This window comes from Diuraphis noxia, unplaced genomic scaffold (genome assembly GCF_037042655.1).
Source record: "Diuraphis noxia isolate RWA-SAM2 unplaced genomic scaffold, SU_Dnox_SAM2 contig0001, whole genome shotgun sequence".
In the NCBI taxonomy this organism is placed as follows: domain Eukaryota; kingdom Metazoa; phylum Arthropoda; class Insecta; order Hemiptera; family Aphididae; genus Diuraphis; species Diuraphis noxia.
Window position 1 is genome coordinate 78,673,820 of NW_028301711.1, and position 23,032 is coordinate 78,696,851.

Consider the following 23,032-nt stretch of genomic DNA (forward strand, 5'->3'; position numbering starts at 1 on the left):
GTTGTGGATTATATTCATGATAGTAATATCTTTATCACCATGAGCAATTATCATGAATCATTATCATCCGAATTCGTTATGATATAGCAGCAGCAGCTGATGACGGCATTTCTCAATTTTTTGTGATAATATTACGATATAGTTTTTTTTTGATTAAATGGTCGTGTTTTCATATTGTGACAAATTGCAATTGTATTGGGTATGAGTGAATTTACTTAAATATTAATGCACTGACGCATTTTTTTTATTTATTGTTAAATGTCTCGTTTCACACGCTTGTATTGTGATTTTGCGTTTCGTTACCATCCTCATGATTTTATTTTTTTTAATTTCAGATTTTCAACATGTGGAAAGCACTATAAAATACACTATTAAGTATCAACTACTTCAAGTAGTAGTCAACATTTATTGATGCGTGTGTCTATTCATTGAATACAGGTATTGTTTCTTTAAAACTTATATTACAGTGGTGCAACTTGATAATAAGGGGCCCATCTGAAAAATTCCTGACTCTATTAAAAATGAAAAACAGTCGATTATTATAACTTTAAAGATTTTGTTTCCTCTTATTTTATAGTAATTATTACTTATATAAATTATTTCTTAAGAACTAATATAGTATAAGTTAATTCTTCTTGTTTGTACAATAGTGGTCATTTATAATTTTGTTTGTATCTAATTAGGTTGTTACTGAAGACCATCTAAGAGATATCGATAGTCAGGGCCACCCAAAGTCGGGGGCCCTTGTGAATTGCATACCCAATATACCCAAAGATTGTGCCACTGATCTGTTGACTTAAAACTAAAATTTACTATTTAAGACAAACCATGTGATAATATCGATTGGTTCGTTATCAATATTGTTATGGTTGAACCTATCCTTGGGATTGAGGACTACTCAATATATTAAATTGATAGATTACATAAATATATATATATATATAATTGTTCTGTCCTACATTCCTGTTTACTATTCTAAAAATTAATTACATTTTGCAATTCATTTACAAACAATCTTTTTTATTTCCACTATAAAAACAGTCTTATATTTAATAGTATCTAACAGTGGCGCTGAACTATATTTTAAAAGGGGGGCAAGTAAAATGTTATATGGACCACCACCCCTGTTTTTAAAATAAAACGCGGGGGCTTAGCCTCTCACACCCCCCATGCAAGTATTCAACAATCTAAAGTCACTTTGTAGACTAATACTTTTAAATTATTCATGATACCACTTTTTCAACCACAATCACACATAGTAAGCACTGTTCATAGTTCAAACAACTTTATACAATTTTTTAACTGCAATATTTAGTAGCACAAGTGTAACTAGCTCAAATATTTTGGGGAGGCTTATTTTTACTCTATTTTCATTTTCATTTTATAATTCCTAATGAGTGTTCACAACTAGTTTCATGATTTAAAATATAAATGTAAATATAATTACAAATATAAAGTCAAATGTATTAATTTATAATTTACCAAGTTTTTTTTAAACAGCCAAAACAAGTATAACATATTTTATACGTATCTACATGGCTACATACCTGAAATACTTTTTACTTATTACTTAACTTAAATAATTTGATTATTATTTATTAGTACCAAATACCAATGCAGGTAGTGTGTATGTTATTCATGAGTTATTTCATATTAATAAATTGTCAGCCAACTTTACTCACTAACTCAGGCTAGTTGTTTATCCTTATGATCCTATTCGCTATTCCTTACGGCCTGCTACAGTGCTGCATATGTATACAAATACCATATGTCCATATATATTAATAGCTTAGGAGTTAGGAGTTAGTTAACATAATTCATAAATAGTTTGTTGGGGTACCCACAGACCCCTACGACCCCACCCACCAAAGAAAGTGTAGCGGTCGCCCCTCTTGGGTTATAGGTTTGGCGCCACTGGTATCTAATCTTTTTTTGTATACATTTTATAAACAGAGCTTTCTAATAACATATGCAATATTTTTATTAGCAAAGTCAAGAACAACAAACAAATTCCTCAATACAATAAAATGCCTAGCAAAAAGAGGAAGTACAACGCTAGATTTCCAGCCGTAAGTAAAAATTCTTTCTTTGAGATTAACTATCGTTTGTTGATAAGTTATAATTTTTTTACTGAGAGCTATTCAAATACCTTTAAATTATGGTTGGTTCTCTACCACTAACTGTTAAAAAAATATATTTTCATCCTGAAAAAACTTAACTACTCCAACTTTTACTAAATAATGAAATATTTAGATTTTTTTATTCAAACTGTTTATATTTTAATAATTTTATTATTTAAATACCTTTTTTTTACTTAGGGAAGGATCAAAAAAATTATGAGAATTGATGATGAAATTGGTAAAGTTGCATTACCAGTTCCAGTTATGATTTATATCCTTTTTGTAATACTTATTTCAAAAATAATATACAAGGTAAAAAATTGTATCTATTTTTAATATTAATTTAGATATTTCTTATATTTTATAATACTCTATGGCATATAATTTACTGTACCAGTGACGGCTTGAACTTTTTTTCCCTCGAATCATGTTTAATACTTTTACACCACCCACCCTTAAATTAGGGCTCAATAGTATATTCATAAGTTTTTAGTGATTAATTAATAATAGGTATTTAATTGGTATCCAAAATAAATCATAGAAGCCCTGAATTACCTCTATACCAAGTTTACTATTCTTATGACAAATAAATAAATTGTGATTTTTTTCAACTGTAAACTTTAATAAAAATTTCAAATTAATTAATTTTCTGGTCATAATTACACAAACTATTTAATGCAAATTTTAAAAATTGAGTAAATATCATAAAATTAGGTATTGTGAATATGTTAAACTATCATTATTCTCATGAAATAAAAAAGTTAACTTGGTAATGTTCACTTAATTTTAATTATTTGTAAAATCAGACCAAAATAAAAATTATCAGAAAATTGTATTTATTTAAAAATTTAACTAAAAAGAATATTTATTTTATTTTAGATTCTGAGCATTTTTCTATTAATCTTAATGAGATACAATTAGATTTCTTATAAAATGAAAGTAAATAACTAAATCTATTGTAAAAATTACTATTTATTTTTATCTAAACATAAGGTGTGAGTTTAGTAAATCTGAAGAACAACCAAACTTATTTATAGCCTCTACAATATTAATGTCTTTATCATTTTTACAACTCATGTGAATAAGACTTTCTAGTCGTTTTTCACCCATTGTTGAGCATAGTCTTATCTTCACTAATTTTACCTTAGAATAAATTAAATGGTAAGTTATTAATTATAAATAATCATTATTGGTAATTTTTAGTAATTAAAATAAACATTTTTACATTACTGTTATAAAATATTTAAAAATTAATAATAAACCTAGAAAAGCTTCGTTTGCTGACGCAAAGATGCTGGCAATATTCCCAATGCTTTGTAAACTAGATATAAATTTGGGAACACAGATACTAAATTAAAACTTGTTAATACATGTAAAATACTGGATACAGTCATAGTATTTTTGTAACATAATAATTTAGTTTGATTATGTTCATTTTCAGATTCACTGATTTCCTTATGAATATTGTCTGGTAATTTATTTCCATCATGCAAAGATGTTACACTTGTACTAAAAACTTTGTATTCATTTTTTAAATTTTCCAAATACACACCGTCAATCCATTCTGTAACATAGTTAAAGCAGTTTTTAGGTAATTCTTGCTCAGTATTTTATCAAAACACAAATAAACACTCAGGTGAAAATAAATATAAGTCTTATAAAATATTTTGAGCACCACTGAATCTTGAAGTAATAGATCTTATGATTTTATCTAAAACCATAAAATATGTATTTATAGTTTTCAAATGGTGAATTTAAATTTACTTCTTCACTATTTTCATCAATTTACCTCTTCCGGATTTTTAATTTTATAGTTTTGAAATCTTTTTCAGGTAGATTATGTAGATTATGTGTTTCACAGAATTGTTTGGCTTCAACTATAATTTTTTTTTATATTTGATATCAAAGCTCATAGAAAATACATTTTCTTTAGCATTATTCATAAGTCTTAATGCCTCCATAAATAGTCTAGTAATTTTGACTGCAAATAATTGGAGAGTGATGTGGTGATTAAAAAGACAATTTTCATAAAAATATAATGTCACTACAAAAGTAAATGTCGAGCAAATACTTTTAATAATACTTGCATTTGAAGACATTACTCTATCATTGAAAGATTCCAAAATAATTAGAGATTTTAATAATGTATTATATCGTTCGTATACAACATTAATTACCCAATCATGAGATGTCTATCTCGTATTTGAAAAACTTTTATATAACAAATCCTTTCTTTTGGATATAAATTTGACTGACATTCAATAAATACAGTAGTCTTTTTCCTAACTCTCATAAATTCAATAACTGATTGTAAGTGACCAAAACAAGTTTTTGTATCAGTACAAGAGTCACACGTATCAACCACAACTATATTTAATAAAAGCAACCATACATAAATTGTCTTTGAGTTTTCATGTTGAATAAATGTCCTGTGCACATAAGTTTTTCTTCCAATCAATGTTATGCTTTTCAGTTATTTCACAAAACTTTTTGAATAATCCTTATCCAGTCCCATCAGCAGCAGCCTCTAATGCTACAAGCCTTTTTTCAATATCACCATGCATATTGACAAATCTTATTAATAAATAAGAACTGCTCAATATTAGCAATATCAGTGGTTGTGTCGATAATGACTGATAATAATCCAGCTTTTTTAATTTTGGTTAAAATTGAAAATCTTACCAATTCTCCCAATATTTTAAGAATTTTATTTTGACTTATTTGAGATAAAAAACTAAGACAATTTAGTTTCTTTTTTTAAAATTTATCCAAGTATATTTTTACAACAGCATTATGATGACTAAGAAGCTCAACTAATTCTAAAAAATTACCTCTATTATTTGAAGTCAGCTGTAGCTCGTATAAAGAAAAAATTAATTGTACAACCACAGAATATTCTGTGGTATCGTGATAAAACTATTGACATTATTATATGGTACACAATTTTACTATATTTTATGGTAAAACATAATTAAATTATTTATTTATTTATCTGTCATTGCTTCAGAATGTTGATTTCAATTTTTTTATAATACATAATACTAAAAATACAATATCTTTTTAAAAATTATTTACAAATGTTTTAAAATAGCTTGTTTTCTATTTTTCCGTTTCGTTTCAGACAACATAGACCTATTTAAAAATCTAATTGCAGTAAAACTTCTAAAACGTATAAATAAATCTATTAAAAATTGATTGTCAAATAATACACAAAGATGACTAAAACGTACATTACAGAGTAAATATTTAATTGTAGGCCCGATGTTATCATTAGTTGCAATAGAAGGAAAGTTTTCAACAAAAATATCTTCTGATTTAATAACGTAAATATAGAATTCATCATGAGGCATTAATAGTTTACCAAAATTGGAAAAGTCATTTGTAGAATAAGATTTAAAGAAAGCTAAGAGAAATCATTAGAAAATCTATGAAATTTGGTTTCAATTTATTTTTTCCCAAAGAAAATACTACTGCAAGTCAACAAACAACATGTATGGCCACCTGAATACATTATTGTAAAACAATTACGATAAAAAAATAAAAAATGATTTACTCAGTGACAGTATAAAAACAAAAAGAGCAATATCTGATGTAAGTTACAAATAACAAGTGCATAAGGGAAAAAGCAAAAACCATATTGTATTGTAAATTGTAATTGTATACGATTACAACAATGATAACATAAAAAAATGCGTAGAATCAGTTTCAGCAGCATAAGAGAATTTTTAATTATTTTCTAATCGTGGCTACACTGATATCTCAAACATTTTATACTGATTTTTGAGTTCTCATAAAGTGATACTTCTGGTTATTCTGTGGTATTGACCCACACAATTTGAAGAACAACCACAACAAGTCAACAACAACAACTATAATAATAATAATACCAGGGGTATGACACCATAGATCAGCGGTTTTCAAACTGTGGTATGCGTACCACTATAGTGGTACGCGAAAGACTCCGTGGTGGTACGCGAAAGGCTGCATGATGTTAGGATGGAAAATTAAAAACAAATATTAGATTCTTGGCGTAGCAATGACTTTACAATGTCTTGTGTTTTTTTTAATATTCAGATAATAAAGGTTAGATTTCACGGAAAATACGTCAATAAATAAGATATCGTATAGGTATAATCGTTGATATTGTCGATATTTTTAATCATACGCGACTGATTGATAATATACTTAAGTGGTACGCGAAAAAACAAGTTTGAGAACCGCTGCCATAGATAATACATAATGGATAGGCCCTGTGTATACTAGTTACCAGGGTTGGGATTTTATAGCACTTAAAATTGCATATATATGCGCTATAATATAACATTATATGCTAAATATGCAATAAAAACAACAAAATATGCACAAAAAAAGGAATTTATTAATTAATAATGTTTTCATCAATGAAGGTAAAGAGATTGGTTTAAAGATAAATGAGTCAAAAACAAAGTATATGATACTATCGAGAAGAAATCACAATATTAGCTATTTAAAAGTTGATGATTACAAATTTGAAAGGGTACAGAGCTTCAAATATCTGGGCACAGAGATCAATGAAAGTGCTAATAGCCACGAAGAAGTTAAAAAACGAATTACAGCAGCAAATAAATGCTACTATAGTCTAATGCCACTTTTCAAATCAAGATTACTATCAATAAATTCTAAAATAACGTTATACAAAGTCATAGTCAAACCGGTTGCCCTGTATGCATATAGTACATGGGCCACGACAAAATCGGACGAAGGAAAGTTAGGAGTTTTCGAAAGAAAGATATTAAGGAAAATCTTCGGTCCAAAGAGAAATAACGATGGAGAATATGAGGTGAGAGGCAACAGGGAATTGTATGATCTATACAAGGAACCTACAATTGTTGGGTCCCTGAAGAGTACGAGGATAAGTTGGGCAGGACATGTATGGAGGTCAGAGGGAATGATTGGATCAATAACTAAATGGAAACCCGACACTAAGAGGCCTCGAGGACGCCCCAGACAAAGATGGGTGGATAGAGTAAAGGTAGACTTGAAACTCCTGAACGTAAGAAACGCAGAAGAATGTGCAAATGTTAGAGAAGAATGGAAACAATATGTTGTTGCGGCGATGGGCCTTAAGGGCCTGTAAAAGCCCAGAAAGAAGAAAGAAGAAGAAGAATGTTTTCATCACTTACAAATTATTCATATTCAATAATTTAAAAAATTTAAAATTAATTAACTATACAACGTATTCAACGCTTGTTCGTTGATCATCGGCGATTAACAATCGCAGTAGATAGTAATCGGCAAAAAAAAACCCAACAAAATCAGCAAATAACAAAAATTAGAACCAAATACCTACTACGAAATTATCGTAATAATTCGATTGAAACACGTTTACTAAAATATAATTTCATAAAATATGACCGTTTTTGATTCAAAAACATGTAAAAATGCAAAAAAGTTTCAAAAAGTACAAAAAAAGGACTAAAAACTAAAAATCGGAAATATGAAAAAAGAGCAACGTAAAATTTTTAATTTGAGTTCTCTGTATCACAAAACCAATTTTTAGCTTACTCTGCTACTTTTTAAGCATCTCATAAGAAATATGCAAATTCTATAAAATCCCAACCTTGCTAGTTACATAGCGGGCAGCGTTCCCGAATAAAGAAGAGAGACAGCAATATATAAAACGTATCTTCTATCCTACTCAGCAAAAAAAGTTATCTTTTCTTCCATGGTTTGTGTGTTTTGCCATGCGTGTTATAGCACAGAACACTGATAAGTGATAACGGATATTCTATATCACTTGCATTGTGTGATTTGAATCTTGCGTTTAACGTTGACTTAAGTAGTTAAGTCTAATTGTTATACGTTTTCTTTTGTTACTTAAAGTGTTAATTATTGAAGTTTAACTTTCGTTAATAACCAGTCCACCGATTTAATAGTATTTTAGTTAATAATTAGTAATTACCTAATATATATTTATGATTTAATTTTTAAAAGAATTGTATCAATGTGCACGGACTTAAATATATTTCATATACCTATGAGTTTTACATTTTAATAAATAATACATAGATTTTTTTATATACATAAAATAGCAATAAATAATTAATAGAAAATACAGTTAAATGTTTAAAAACATTAAAATAATACAGAATGTTTCTTTTTTATTATTTGCCTGACTTTAAATAGGGATTTAGTTAAATGCCTAGTCATTTTATTAAATTACTAGGCATTAAATTCTTTGGCTATATGCCCTGGCATTTAATAAAATGCCCGTTTTGACTATATGCCTACGACATATTCACTTCTGTTATAAAAAAATTATGAATTTTCATGGAAGGATATTTTCGAAATATCATGGAGTGTAAACTATTTTGCTGAGTGAGACAGAAAATCGAAGAACGTCTGATAACCATTATGGCCTATCCATTCGGAGCGTCTAAACACAGAACCACGATTTAAGATATACAGGTTAAACATCAGCGTATGATATAATGTATAATTTTATGCCGTATAAATGAGTCTCTAAATCAGCTATGGAACTACTGACTGGCACCATCTAGCGGCATTTAGGTGGAAACTCAACAAACCAAAACGTACTATTTAAAATATTAATAATAATAAATAATTTATTATTATTATTATTATAGCACGTAATATTGCACGTATGAAGTAGTAACGCGAAAGGTCGTATAGTAATTTATTAGTAATTAGTAAACTCGTAAATCATAATGTAGCATTTACTCACTTATTCTAGTTATATAATATGTATAGGTAATGTTAAATAATACCACCTTGCTTGGTTTACTAAATTATAATTTAAGAATTTCATACAAGTAGGTGTTAATACTCGTATTTTATATTCTGTAGCAAGAAATGAGAACTACTTCAGGTAAAAATACTTTATTTATTTAGTATTACCTTAACTATTAACAGTTTTATTAATGTTTAACATTAAATTATTATGTTTTAACCAGTTTTGACATTTTTTTTTTTGTTTTAATTAGTTTTTTATTTGCTTGGTTCTGCATATAACTGTATTGCCGCATGCGCATTGTTATGTAGTAGGAAAAGATATTTGTCAGCATATCTGTTTGATGTTGACGAATGGTACATGGGAATTTTAAATTTATATTCTTTTTGAAAAATTCCTCAAATGTTTTTTCAAAAACATCATTTGAATTGCAATGTATGGCAAAACATTCTTCAATGTGTTTAATTATAATATATAAATTGCAATTGGGGTAAGTAAGAAAACCTTTAGTCTTCATTTAAATTAAATCTGCTTCTTTACCAATTATGTTTTCTGGAGTGTTAAGAGTTTTCAATCCTTTTATACACATATCACATTTTGTATGATTGACTAAACGTTTTGCTATATTTAATAATATTTAAAATTACTAAAATCCTTAAAGTGAACCCATAGATCAATATTGAACTATTGTTGATCCTATCTAAATTATCAAGTATTAGATTAATATTCACTAACCGAAAATTGACTTTGTCCCGACACCCATGTTCTAATTATGTCATCAGTTTTAAAATGTAATTCACAGACTATAATTAGATTTCAGCTCTATAACAAGAGCATTTTGCCACAAATGAATAGCATTTTTTGGTACACAAAAAGTACTACCAATTGATGAATTACAATTTGGTACACAACACCGCATGTTGAATTACTTAAATCGAATCAAACTTAATAATTACACTACAGTGAATTTATGCAAATAGAATAGATCGGTGATATTCAGACATGAGATTATATAAATAATCAGTGGCTCATAAAGATTTAACACATTTAATCGTTAGATGGCGCCTGTTAGCAATTCCACAGCTGATTTTGAGACTCAGTTTGACCGTCTCCTTATCACATTTCGATGTGTAACCAGTATATCTTAAATCGTGCACAGAACTTAACCGTGGCCTTTCTGCGCATGCGCAAGTACCATATCAAGAATTGGAATCTCTTATCATTTTATCAATATCATAGAATTAATATTCATTAAACCTTTTAAAACTTAATTACTTTTTTAATATGAATTATGAATATGTTTAATTTTATTAATAACTTATTTAAGAGAAATGAGCATAAATATAATATAATATTATTAATTATTATATAATGCATTCATGCATAATATGAATAATTATGTTTACAAAAAAACTGTAAACTGAAAAGTAAATCATACATTTTCATGGTACGTACAATAAAATATTATATAATAAAGTTAATATAAATAGTCAAATAGTATATAATGAAAATTAATAAAAACATTATCATTAAAATAGTGTAATTCACAAAAAAATAATTAAATAACAGTAATCAGTCTTTAAACTTCATCAATTAAAATATATAAAAGTAATTTTTGGAAAGTAGGTATAAAATAATTTTAACTATTGTTTTTTTTAAATATGAATGTTCTACATCTTTCTCCTGTAAGATTTTAAATTTTTTATTTAAAATGGGTTTTTTTTGTTTCAATTTTGTCGAAAAAAAGTTTTTTGTGTGGTTATTTTTTATTAGGTGGATCGTTATTTTTTTTTTTAAAGTTTTGTCATTACAGGTGATACATTTAGATAGCATTTTTTTTTAGCTTCACTACTAACATTGAGTTTATTTAAAAGATGTCTTGTCAATGGAGACTTAGTTGCAAATTCTACTTTGCATATATCACAAATAATTGACATTTTGAAATTAAAGTTAAAATTAGTGGAAACTCGTTTTTTGTACACTTTATCAAATTTGCCTACCATTGTGATTGTATCTTTCGCGTAATTATGAAGAGCTATTTTTACAACTTTTATTAGGAAAATTTTATTATTGTACATAATATAAAATAAATACAAGATCCAATAAAAATATTGCATGCAATAATATGTTTAGGATTACCATGATGTTATGAGAATTGAAAACAAGCAATATTAATTTACAATATCAATTTCCACAATTTCTATAATGGCTAATTATTTTTATAGATATCTAGAAAGGAAATGAAAGGTTAAAAAAATACAAAGTAAGTTAATAAATATAATATTTTATTATGTTCTTTACTTTAAACATTTTACTACTGCATTAAAAACAATTTTGTATGTAATTAAACTAAAAATATATAATGATTAAAAAAAAAATTAAATCAAAAATTAGTTCCATTATCTAAACATCAATTATTTACTTTTGTTTACTTTAATCATTTATCATATTATTATGAATACAAAATAAAATAATATAAAAACTACATCATATTACATATCCATAAGTATTGTTTATCTGGCACTCAATAATGTAATTATTAACTTGTACTTTCTTATCAAAAAAGTTTTTATAATGATTAAATTTATTCGTAAACATATTCATAATTCATATTAAAAAAGTAATTAAGTTTTAAAGTTTTAATGAATATTAATTCTATGATATTGATAAAATGATAAGAGATTCCAATTCTTGATATGGTACTCGCGCATGCGCAAAAAGGTCACGGTTCAGTTCTGTGTTTAGACGCTCCTTATCCATTATGTATTATCTATGTATGACACTCACAATTCCTAATGCTATTTGAAAAAAGTGGGGACATGGCCTTGAACTCTCGGGCACTGCCATTTTGTTATTTTTGAGTATCAGCTGATGGCTCATATCATATATTTCAATAACTGATACTTGATACCAAGGTGGATATATATATATCCACCTTGCTTGATACCATTATGATATCATAGAAATGATAATAAATTAGATTATAATTTATAATTAGGATAACTAACAATAATTAAAATTAAAATAATTATTGCACGTGTAATGCAAAGCAGTTGTTAATTCATAGTTGTCGTTAGATAGCCGCAAGCAGTGAAGGTTAGGTTATAATGTTATAACTTATAGGATAAAAACGTAAACAAACAAACAACAAACCGTTTATTGTAAAAAAAAAATCGTTCATAACAACACTCCTAAACCTCCAAGTAATCATTTACAACTTCAACACTAAACCACCATAGATCGACCACCAAGCAGAGACGTGCCGCTTCTATCACAGATTATATAAAACCAGATGGTGCACTTCTTCGATTTACTGATAACACGAACCTACCTCAAATCAGTAGAGCCACATAAGATAATTAAATTGCACAAATTGTTAAAAATGTACAACAACTTTTACCATAATTTTTAATTATTGTATCAAATAATATTTAATACATAATATGTGTACTTTGAGCGTCAATGGCTCAATGCTAATGGAATTCCAAAATTCATCTAAAATTTTGTGTAGGTTTAATCCAATATATGGATTAGTCTGTTGTAATCTTCGAGCTTATGTTTATCAAACCTACTTGTATCTTTTTTGAATTTTTAACAGATAATCATGTTAAGCACACAAACATTTTTTGAGAAGTGTTTTTTAAATATTTAAAATACTTTTTTGTGTATATTATTCCAGAATATTAAATTTATTTTCTCTTTTTAGATATTATTATTTACACTTCAGGAAATAGTGACTGTTACACAATTTAAAAATATTTTACTGTGTGACATCACAAAGACAAGGAGGAAATACATTATTTTAAAATTAAAAACAAATTTTGGTATGTGGCAGGAGTGTTTCATTTATGCTTTTGTGCTCATTTATTATAATGTTCTTCACAAATTAAATACTAAAAAGATAAATAAATAAAAAAAATTATAGGTAGAGAAGATTAAAATCAGATTCCGTAAGAAGCCCGAAGTACCGCGTACGTTGAGTAATGACCAGCAAAACAATAATAGTAATTCGGTACGAAGTACGAAATATCGTACAACGGCTGAACAGTGTCAAAAAAGTCAGTGATGCGTAGTTAATAAACAATAATTTCTTATAAAGCCCTATTTTCCCTATCCATGATGACACTGATTTGAGGTAGGTTTTGATTTTTCGCATTTTTGAGAATTACATGGGCCGAATAGGGAGTGCACCATCTGGTTTTATATCAGTTATATCAAATTTCGTCATTTTCATATTAGTGTGTCATCACATCATGTCTTGGTCCAGTGACAAATTACAATTGTTGACATGGTGGATGACTGATGTTATTGGATTTTGGTTTAGAGATTATTTTAGATTTTTTCCTCGATTTCGATCAACGATAAATAATCCCAAAATATCTACATAATATTCAATCAAACAATCAGACTAGACTATGGGTCAACATTTTATTAATTTTAACATTTATTTATTACTAAAACATACGTAAAGGGTATCACCCGTACATCATAACTAGTACATATTATCTCATAAAGAATAGTTATTACCTTCTTTCATAGAAAACTATTATAATTAAGAGGACATTATTATACATACTCATAACTTATTTAAAAATTAAAATATCGTAAAAAACAGTTTGAGACAACCAGATATATTTCTTACCTAAAAGTTATATACTAGATCAATTCATACTAAAATCAACACTGATAGCACCCTATTGAAACTAGCACACGGAAATTTATTATGTTGTTCGTGTATAAGATGGAGTCAAAACATGAGATACGACGTCCGTCATAGCGTCAAGGACTTCTGGAATTTAATTATTTGTCCCAAACATACATAGTTGCATTATTAGATCATGAAATCTAAGAAAATTAGCCCTTAACTGTCTTTCTTAATAACAACATTTCAGTAGAAATAATAGGAGTTGCTAACATCTTCATTAAATCAAATGCATACATGTAATGTAATTGTTTAGTTTTGATGTTACTGTTTTTTATTTTCAAAGAATTTCATTTCAATTCAATTTTTCATCATCATCATCATTTATAAGTCAAAAATTTAAGTTTCATATAAAAAAAATCACACTTTTTGCTACTATTTAATATTGGGACATGAAAATGTATAATAAATATATATGTATATGCCATTATATACATAATATTTATATCATCTATAAATGATTTCAAATTTAAATTTAGGGATAAATATTGGCATTGGTAAAGCGTATGATCTACTGTGCATTTTAAGGTTTAGTGTGTGATCTACCGAGAAAGCAGTAAATAACTCGTTAAATACCTAAAAAATTATGAATAAATATGTAATATTATGTAAAAATAATGTAATTCAATTAAAAAAATAGCTACTTAATACATTAATGTTTTTTTGTGTCTACAAAACAAATGATACAATTAGTATTAGTCAACATTTTATGAAACATAAACTTTTTTGCATCTTCCAAAAAATGTATGAATAAATAATTTCGATTCTTTTTTTGAGCGATACCAACATTTAATTAAATGGCATGGTAGTAGATTTTCATTAGTCTTATGCATTTTTCTTAATATTTTCTTAATTAATAGTAGATCACGGCAGACCTGGTAGATCACACGCTTTCCCAATGCCTAAATATTTACTATTTAAATTTTTCATTCTAAAATAATTTGATCTGTAGCTAGGGAATTTCTTAAAGAACCTAACAAACCTAACCGTTAATTTATTATTGGTTTATAGTGGTGATCATTAATATTATAATAACATATATAAAATATTATAATAAATATATAATTGTAGAAATCTTTTATACAAGATTAAAACTGTTATTTTTATTTTTATTATTTAAGTCTTAATGTATAAAACAACTTTATTAATAGCAATATTATAATCAGCCAGCACTATCAGAAAATCTAATAATCTATTCCACAACCTCTGAGTTAAATTTAGAAAACAGAATGGCCTAATCATTTCTCATTGGGTTGGGCCATTTTTGCCCCAAAGTGAATCATTAAAATGTCCATGAAAAAATTAATAATGTGCTGGTTTCTTGTGAATAATTTTTCAGTTTGACACAATAATTAAGTATAATTCTGTAACATATTTTCAAATAAGACACAATTGATTTTTTTGTTGGTTGGATCAATATGGTTCTACACTCCTCATTTAGCTGACACAAATTGGACAAAAATATACTGGTGTGTATTTAAAAAAAAATAATAATAAAACATCAAATAAGATGTATATTGTATGTACATAAAATCTGGCTACGTGTCATTATATTATAAATTTAAAGTTGCACAATTACTACATGTTTAAGTATGATCCAGTTGATGGTTGAAAAAAATAATCAACTTTTTGTAACTGAGTTGAATTTATATTTTTATCCTTATTTTCTTTGAACCTTAAGAGTTAGATATATTGTTTGTCAAAACTATGTTGTTACATTATGTTTATAAATTAAATCATAAAACTCCTTAATGATAAGTACACCTCGGGCATTGGAACTGTTTGTTTCATCTCTTTTAGTGAAAGCTGGTGATGTCACAATACAAAAAAGTGCAAGGACTCTTACTCTAGCCCATTTGTAAGTATTCTAAATGTCGTTGTTTACTTATCAGCTGTATTTTATATTATATATATTTTGTTTTAGAAAACAATGTATTCATTCTGATAGCCGTCTTGATTTTCTTAAAGAATTGGTGAAAAGTACTCCTGACCATTCTGAAGAATGTAATGATATTGCAGATCCAGCTGTCTTACAAAATAATCAAGTCAGCAATAATGATAGTGATGAAGAAACGTAAGTCTTAATTAAATACAGTCTATTAAATGGATACTAAATAAAAGTATTTTAAATGGTAGTTTAAAAGCGCTTAAAAGATAAATGTATTAATTATTTTTCACTTTTTGTAATAAATGCTTTTATATAAATATAAAGAAAGATAAGTGTTCCTTTAATTTCATCATATTTTAATTTTACACTGGACACGCAACTAACCAGGGTCGTAGCAAGAACCAATAGCGCCCCTAGCAGAAAACCACTTTTTGCCTCATCGTCCAGTTACGCTAAAAATAAGAGACATTTATTTTTATTTTTGTGAATTATCATATTTTAAATTGAGAATGACACTGGAAGAAATTGCGCATTTTGTTTAATTGAGACTGACAAATGCCTTCTTGCTAGCTTCTAATTATTTTAATTCTATCACAGATAACTTTTCAATTGTAATACATAAATAAATTAAAATTGTAATTTTGTTGTCAATTGACAATAATTATTGTCATGTTAAATCAAGATACCCGTGCCTGTAACATGAGTATGTATATAACAATATTGTTGCAAAGATTATGTCTAAGAGCTATTACATCTAATTGGCAAAATTTTATTTAGTTTTCGTATAATTTAACTTTGGATCAAAAACTAAAGTGAGCTATGACGCTATAGTGAGTGGTTGAACAGATAGATCGCAGGGTAAATATAATGTACGAGTATAATAATGCATTTGTATTTTGTGAATCATAATTCATCATACTTGAAAAACGATGTTGAATATTGTTTGTGAGCCATTTAAAAATGATAAGGACTCATTAAAATAATAAAAATTGCATAGTTATATTAATGTTTACAAAAACCATTCAGAATTTAATAGTACAATACATTTAAAGTCAATAATTTATGTGTTTAAGTATTATAAAAAAGATTGACACCTTTTATAAGGTACCTATAATTAAAATTCCATGTAGTAAATTATTTTATTAAATAAATATTTGCATAAAACTGTTTGATGATAAATAATTTTTCAAGAGTCAGTTTACCACAACAAAAAAGTAATATATTAATTTATTTAAACTTGTTTATAAATATCTATATAGTATTTATAATAATAATATGATTAGTCTGAGGCAACATGCCATGTTTAAATTTAAGATTTGTATGCACCATGTTCTATTTTAACTTAATTATAATTTACCTACTTTTACTATGTTTAATTAAAAATATTTATTTTATATAAAATTTTATTTTTCTAATACTAAAGATAAGATACATTTCTCTAAGCGTAAGGGAGTATGGAATAGGTAGATCTGTGAAATTTGATACATTAAGATGTATCTTAAATTTCAAAGAGAAAAACTAAATTGTTTGGATATTGCTTGTTATTGTGATTAAACCCAAGAATGACGACGACCATATTGTGGCATAATTATTTTGATCTTTTGTGGGAGGGATATGTATCTAAAATATACAGTAAAATCCACTAAATTGGGGTACAATGGGTGGTGACATATTTGTTCCTATTATCCGACTGTCCTAATTAACCAAATAATTTTATTAACTACATACATATTAATTTATGCTATTTATATTATGCTACATTATCCTTACATTATCCTACATTTATTGTTTGTTTGTCTCGTGTCAGTCAGCTTAAATTCCTCTTCCTGTCTAGTAATTGATCACTTTTATGAACACGTAATTTAGTTTAGAAAAAAGGTCCATCCACTTACATTGGGTCTCCATCATTGGGCATTCCAATACATGTTTTTCGTCCTGTATACTACCACATTCACAGAGGCCACTATCTTCTTTTTTCCATTTTGCTAGGTTTTTCTTGGTTCTGGCTACCCCTGCTCTCAGCCGGTTGAGTGTTTTCCATGTCTCGTATTTTAGATTTTGTCCTGGTGGTAGGCTTTCTATCGCACGTGACCAAATAGGTTCGTTGAATCTTGTTATGTTTCTTTCTTTCCACATATTTTGTCTTTCTTGTTGCGTAATTAGGAAATCTCCTTTTCTATTGTGCATGAAACTCTGTCTTGATTTGAGTCGTTTTGCCGAAGCTGCATAACCGTGTAAGGAGTGCTTTGGGTCTTGATTACATTTGTATCTTTCAGTTTCAGTTATCGTTGTTCTACGTATGTCTGGAGTAGCTATGTCACTTAGGGTATGAAGTTTATGTACCTATGTTGGTCTGAAGCATCCTGTTATAATCCAGCAAGACTCGTTGAGAGCTATATCGATATTTTCGCATGTGCTGATGATTTCCAAACTGGGCATGCATATTCGGCAGCTAAGTAGCTTATTGCTATTACAGAAATTCTCAGGGTATTTGAATCTGCACCCCATTTGGAGTTGATAAGTTTCCGTAGTATGTTGTTCCTGGTATTGACTTTGGCTCGGGTGTTCTTACAGTGTTTTAAGTTAGTGATCTATTCAGCGTCACCCCCAGGTACTTTGGGTACTTGGTGTGCTCCAGATACTTATCTTCCCAATTAATTTATAGTTCTTTATTAGCATTTCTGTTTTTTTGCTTATTTTTTAGCCAGTTTCAAAGAAAAAACCTGCCCTTTTTAGGTAAGGTTTTTATTGAATAATAAATAAATCATGGTACATAGTATTAAATATATATTTTCTAATTTATGTCTTATAATGTTATATACCGTATGGTTACAGGATATAATATAGGGTTTAGGAAAATATTATTTCATATCACTTATATCAACACATAATAATGTTATAATTGTATTATAAATTTAAAAGGATATTTGATAAACGATTTTGAACCTGACAACTTACTACATTTTCATAGTATAGGTACATAATGATGTTATGTTTATAATTAGTAAAAAAAATTATTTTGTATTAGAATAAATATCTTATACATACTACTGTACATATCCTTATTGTACATATTATTAAACCTAAATTTTACCGCATTTATAGACTTCAAAAATTTGTTTCAATTATTTTTGTTTTCATTTAGAATTAAACACTATAGTTGGCAATGATTGGATATCGAAATAAAAAAATGTTTATACGTTTATAAAAAGATAATTTTGTAATAATTTTATATGTGAAAAGAAACTACTAATTCATTATAAATAAGATATCAATAAATCATACCTAATAAAATTTTAAACTTTTTACTAAATACTATTAAATTTTAATTTGTATGTAACAATTTCTGTGTATTGAAATTTTAAGTTTGGTAATTTATATTTTTTATTACAGATTTTCTAGTTAACTCAAGATACATATTTAAATTATCAAGTTACGGGTAAAAAATGTATTGTCAAGACGAAATACATCGAGAACTAACGATGGAAGTGATTTAATTTTTCAATTAAAAAGAACCTATTTTTTGTATGAAATAATTTATCTTTCTTTAGATTATTATATGATTTGAAATAAAAATTGCAATCTCATCTATACAAATATTAAATTATTGATATATACAAAAAAAAAATTTCAACAAATTTACTAGGAATTATAATTATAAACTATGTTATATGTTCATGATAACCTTCATATTTTAACATAATTTAAGAATTTCTTAAATTTTGTCACAATGTTGTTTTACTTTATTTTTATGATAATCAATTTTTAATAATGTCAATAGAGTAAAGCACAAGCAATACTTTCTTATTTTGTAAAATGAATTAATACGATTTCTGTATACAAACTATGGATTTTTATTTAGTAATAAAAAGTCATTACTCATTAACATTTTTTATTAATACTAGTGGCCTAGTCTGGAACCCATGCGGATTTCATTATGTTTAATAGATGTCAACTATTTTAAATATTATTAAAGAATTCTCGAAAAAAATAAACATTATGTCGATGATGACAATATGTATAACATATGTCATTAAATAACAATAAAGAAAAATTACTAACTATAATTATACAAAGATTATCAAGTAGGTACCTAATTTACATTATTTGTAAACAATGTATATATAGTATATACACTACATCATAAAATATTAAGATTAATGATTGGCAGAGAATTATGTTGCTAAATAGAGATATGTTTACTTTTATATGATGAACATATATTTTTATGTTTTTACAATATTGGTATAATAAATAATAACAAATAACACAATAATTAAATATTACATATTTTTGAAAAATTCAGAAAATAAATATGCTTTTGGCTTTTATTATCTTAGAAATAAGTAGCCACTTACCTATTTACTATATTGGAAATGTAATTATTTTTCGGTTTATAATCCATTTTGAAATTTAAAAATACATTTTCTCCTATATATTTTGCATTAAGGTAATTATAGTAGTAGGTAGTCCTTAATTATGCATTTTGTTTTTTATTTTGCATCAAACAGTTTTATCTAAATCGAGGAAACTAATTTATATTAAAACTTTTCAAATCATGTGTGTTATACTTAAGGTGCAAATTATATATTGTTCAATTGAACCATATATAATGGCTATTAAATTATCGATAATACAGTATTAAGAATTACTGTATTTTTATATAAATATATGTAATGATATTCTTAATATACACGTCTATCAAGAACATAAATGGTTATTGATTGGATTCAGATTTGTATAATGTATTGAAAAATTATGAAATATGTATAAATTCAGCAAAAATGTAAGGTAAGATAAATACATTAAAACCAAGGTTTTAAAAAAAAAATACCATTTTGATTTTAGATAATTACAAAGCCAATCACAATAATGTTTATTAGTTTTTTATTATTGTACTTGTATTCATTAGTATGATAAGTCCCGAAAAAAATCCAAAAATATTAGAACTTACCTAGACATCAGAAAATAATAATAATTGGGTAGGTAGACCTTTCATTTTTTATTCATATTTCTGTTAAACTAACGATATTTAATGAAATCTTTATTTCAATTTTTCAAAATTGTTTTGTAGGTATGTTAAGTTTTTACTTTAAGTTACAAAATTGCGCTAAATTATAAATTGACCAATAAATAAATTATAGTGTTTAAGTTTGTTAAAAATCTTGTTATAAATATACTTGTGCATCTCTTTTATATATTTGTATATAATTTAAGGTTGAAACAAATACCCTTTTATAAATTATAAATTTGTATTACTTGGTAGTATAATTATGATCCATTTTTTTTCTAGATCATCAAAAACGATCGTATGGCACTTGTTACACGGGTGTGTATGTCGGTTGACCACTGCTGAGTACAGGTGGCTGATCGCGTTTCCTACGGAATTTGGTACGTTGCCGTCCGACACGATAGCACACTTGAGCGCGTTGCGTTTGCTGTTATCCATGCGCCGCCATCGTAGGCAGCTACAGCCGGATGCGGACTCGAACTATTGTCCCACCGTAGAGCGCGTATGTTTAGAGACACTGTTCAGCAAGACATGGTTTGACCGACTGCTGGCCATGTTCGCATCAGGTGACAACTACGTTAGATATGTGGCCACGTGCGTGGCCACCGAAGCAGCACTGGGATGTGTCGGCTCTACTGGTCATTTTCTGGTACACTTGATCGATGGGCTGTTGCTAACGATTACCACGACGATAGGATGTTCGTGTACCGCTGCTGTCAACGTTTTAACGCGCGTACTAGATTTCAGTGGCAACAACCGCCAGTTCTTAACTGTGGGAACTTTCTGTTGTCGCAATGGTGATGAGGTAGGCCGTTTAACCGCTGTTACGAATAACTCTGACATTAAGACGCTATTGTTGGACCGATTGAATGCTCGATGGTTGGACGTCGTTAACGCCACAGTGCACAAAAACAGAACAACGATGGTCACCGACCACAACAATCTGGTTGATATCGTCGGGCTATGGACCGCTGTGTTTCGTGCATTCCGGTACGCCAGCTCGGCATTTCGGAACCACGATCAGTTCTATTCGGAACTGCCTCGTCTGGAGTGGCTGTTGTACCAGACGGACACACAACCACTGATGTGGCTGAACACAGTCCGGCTGTTCAGTGCCAGTCTTCAGAGGTGCGTAGATCAGCAGGTGGATGACAGGAGGACGGCTAAAAGAAAGACCGTGGCCGGGCGTGCGCTGATTGGCTTCGCCCGTAGGCGTCTGTTGTACTTCATGGGAAAAATGGCGAGCAGTTTTCATTTGGAAACTAACCGTACGAGGGTTTTGTTGCAGGAGACGGTCCTCCTGGCTATGCGGTCATTGCATGCATTCGTCTGTGGTAACAATCAACTTCCCGATTTCGACAGTGGTAGAGACGCAGCTGCAGCTACGAGGATTAGAGACGTGGTCGACTGTTTGGACTCGTATGTCAAAGCCAGCACGCTTTACGACACTGATGTTGGGTTCTGCCGATGGACAGTCCGCTTGATGTGTGATCGGGACGACGCAACCATCGAATGTCTGACATGTGCGCTGGACCTCACGGATACTGTGTCCTCTGCCTGGCCCTTACTTGACCCGTTCGCCGGCTTCTCTGAGCTGCTAGAGTGTGTATCGTACGAACCGGATGTGCTATTGGACTACCTCATTTCCGATGAGAGTAACTTCCTGCAGTATGTTCTTCGAGTGCTGAAGACTATCTGCCGAGATTCCCGGTGTTTTTTCGAAAGCTGTGGCTCTGGTTTGGACAATACTATGGGGCTGCTGATCAGACTCCGATTGAAGATGCTACGGCTGCACGAGAATCACGTTTTCCCATATAACGTCGAGCCCATCGCCAAATTGATACAGCGCTGCGATGAATTATACACTGAAATGGTCTTGTGACGAATAATATTACAATACGTATTATGGTATTTAATATATTTACGGTATGTTGTGTGGTCTGAAGGTGTGAATCGATTTCACGGCTAATTCATACTATTGACTTTTGAAATGTGTGTAATTTAAATCTTAAGGCTGTTTCGTTAATTATTTAGTTTTGTTATATTTATTTAATGAATAAATTAATGTAAAATAAATACATACTATATAGAACTGTGTCATCTATACTTAAGAATTATTAAATTTATCCTTTAAAAAGGTTTTGATTGAAACAAATAATCCATTTCAATTATATATTTTTCATTTTTACTTAACTTATAAGTTAATATATTTAATATACACAAATAGCCCAAATAGGTAATCTAAAAACTATAAAAGAATGTTAAATAAAATTATTTTTGATATTTTCATTGGAATAGAAGGTTTTTGTTCAATACTTCTTTCAAAGTATATTCTTTCTGGTAATGGCACATTCCTTATTTTTATAAACATGGTACTCATTAGCTTAAACAATAAATATTCGTGACTAGGTGCCCCTAAATCCACATTTATTGGATTCAAGTAAGAAAGAAAAATAAACAACTTCTTAAAATACTTTTAAGCAAATAAATTTAAAAAAATATTAATAAATATGAATAAGTAAATTTGATTAGTAAATCTTATTTGAATAAAAAAATATAAATTGATTGAAAATGGAAATTG

The 23,032-nt window shown here is 28.2% G+C and overlaps 1 protein-coding gene and 1 pseudogene across 1 annotated transcript; one reads left to right on the forward strand and one right to left on the reverse strand.

The window, feature by feature from the left end:
- Positions 1 to 49: 49 nt before the first annotated feature.
- NC2alpha (negative cofactor 2 alpha) lies at positions 50 to 22,544 on the forward strand. Its single transcript, XM_015516678.2, has 7 exons — positions 50 to 199; positions 336 to 438; positions 1,988 to 2,069; positions 2,319 to 2,391; positions 15,317 to 15,410; positions 15,477 to 15,626; positions 20,734 to 22,544. The coding sequence occupies exons 3-7, from the start codon at positions 2,028 to 2,030 to the stop codon at positions 22,331 to 22,333; spliced, it is 1,959 nt and encodes a 652-aa protein (XP_015372164.2). The 5' UTR covers positions 50 to 199; positions 336 to 438; positions 1,988 to 2,027; the 3' UTR covers positions 22,334 to 22,544.
- On the reverse strand, positions 3,383 to 4,033 carry LOC149061919 (uncharacterized; annotated as a pseudogene).
- Positions 22,545 to 23,032: the final 488 nt, after the last annotated feature.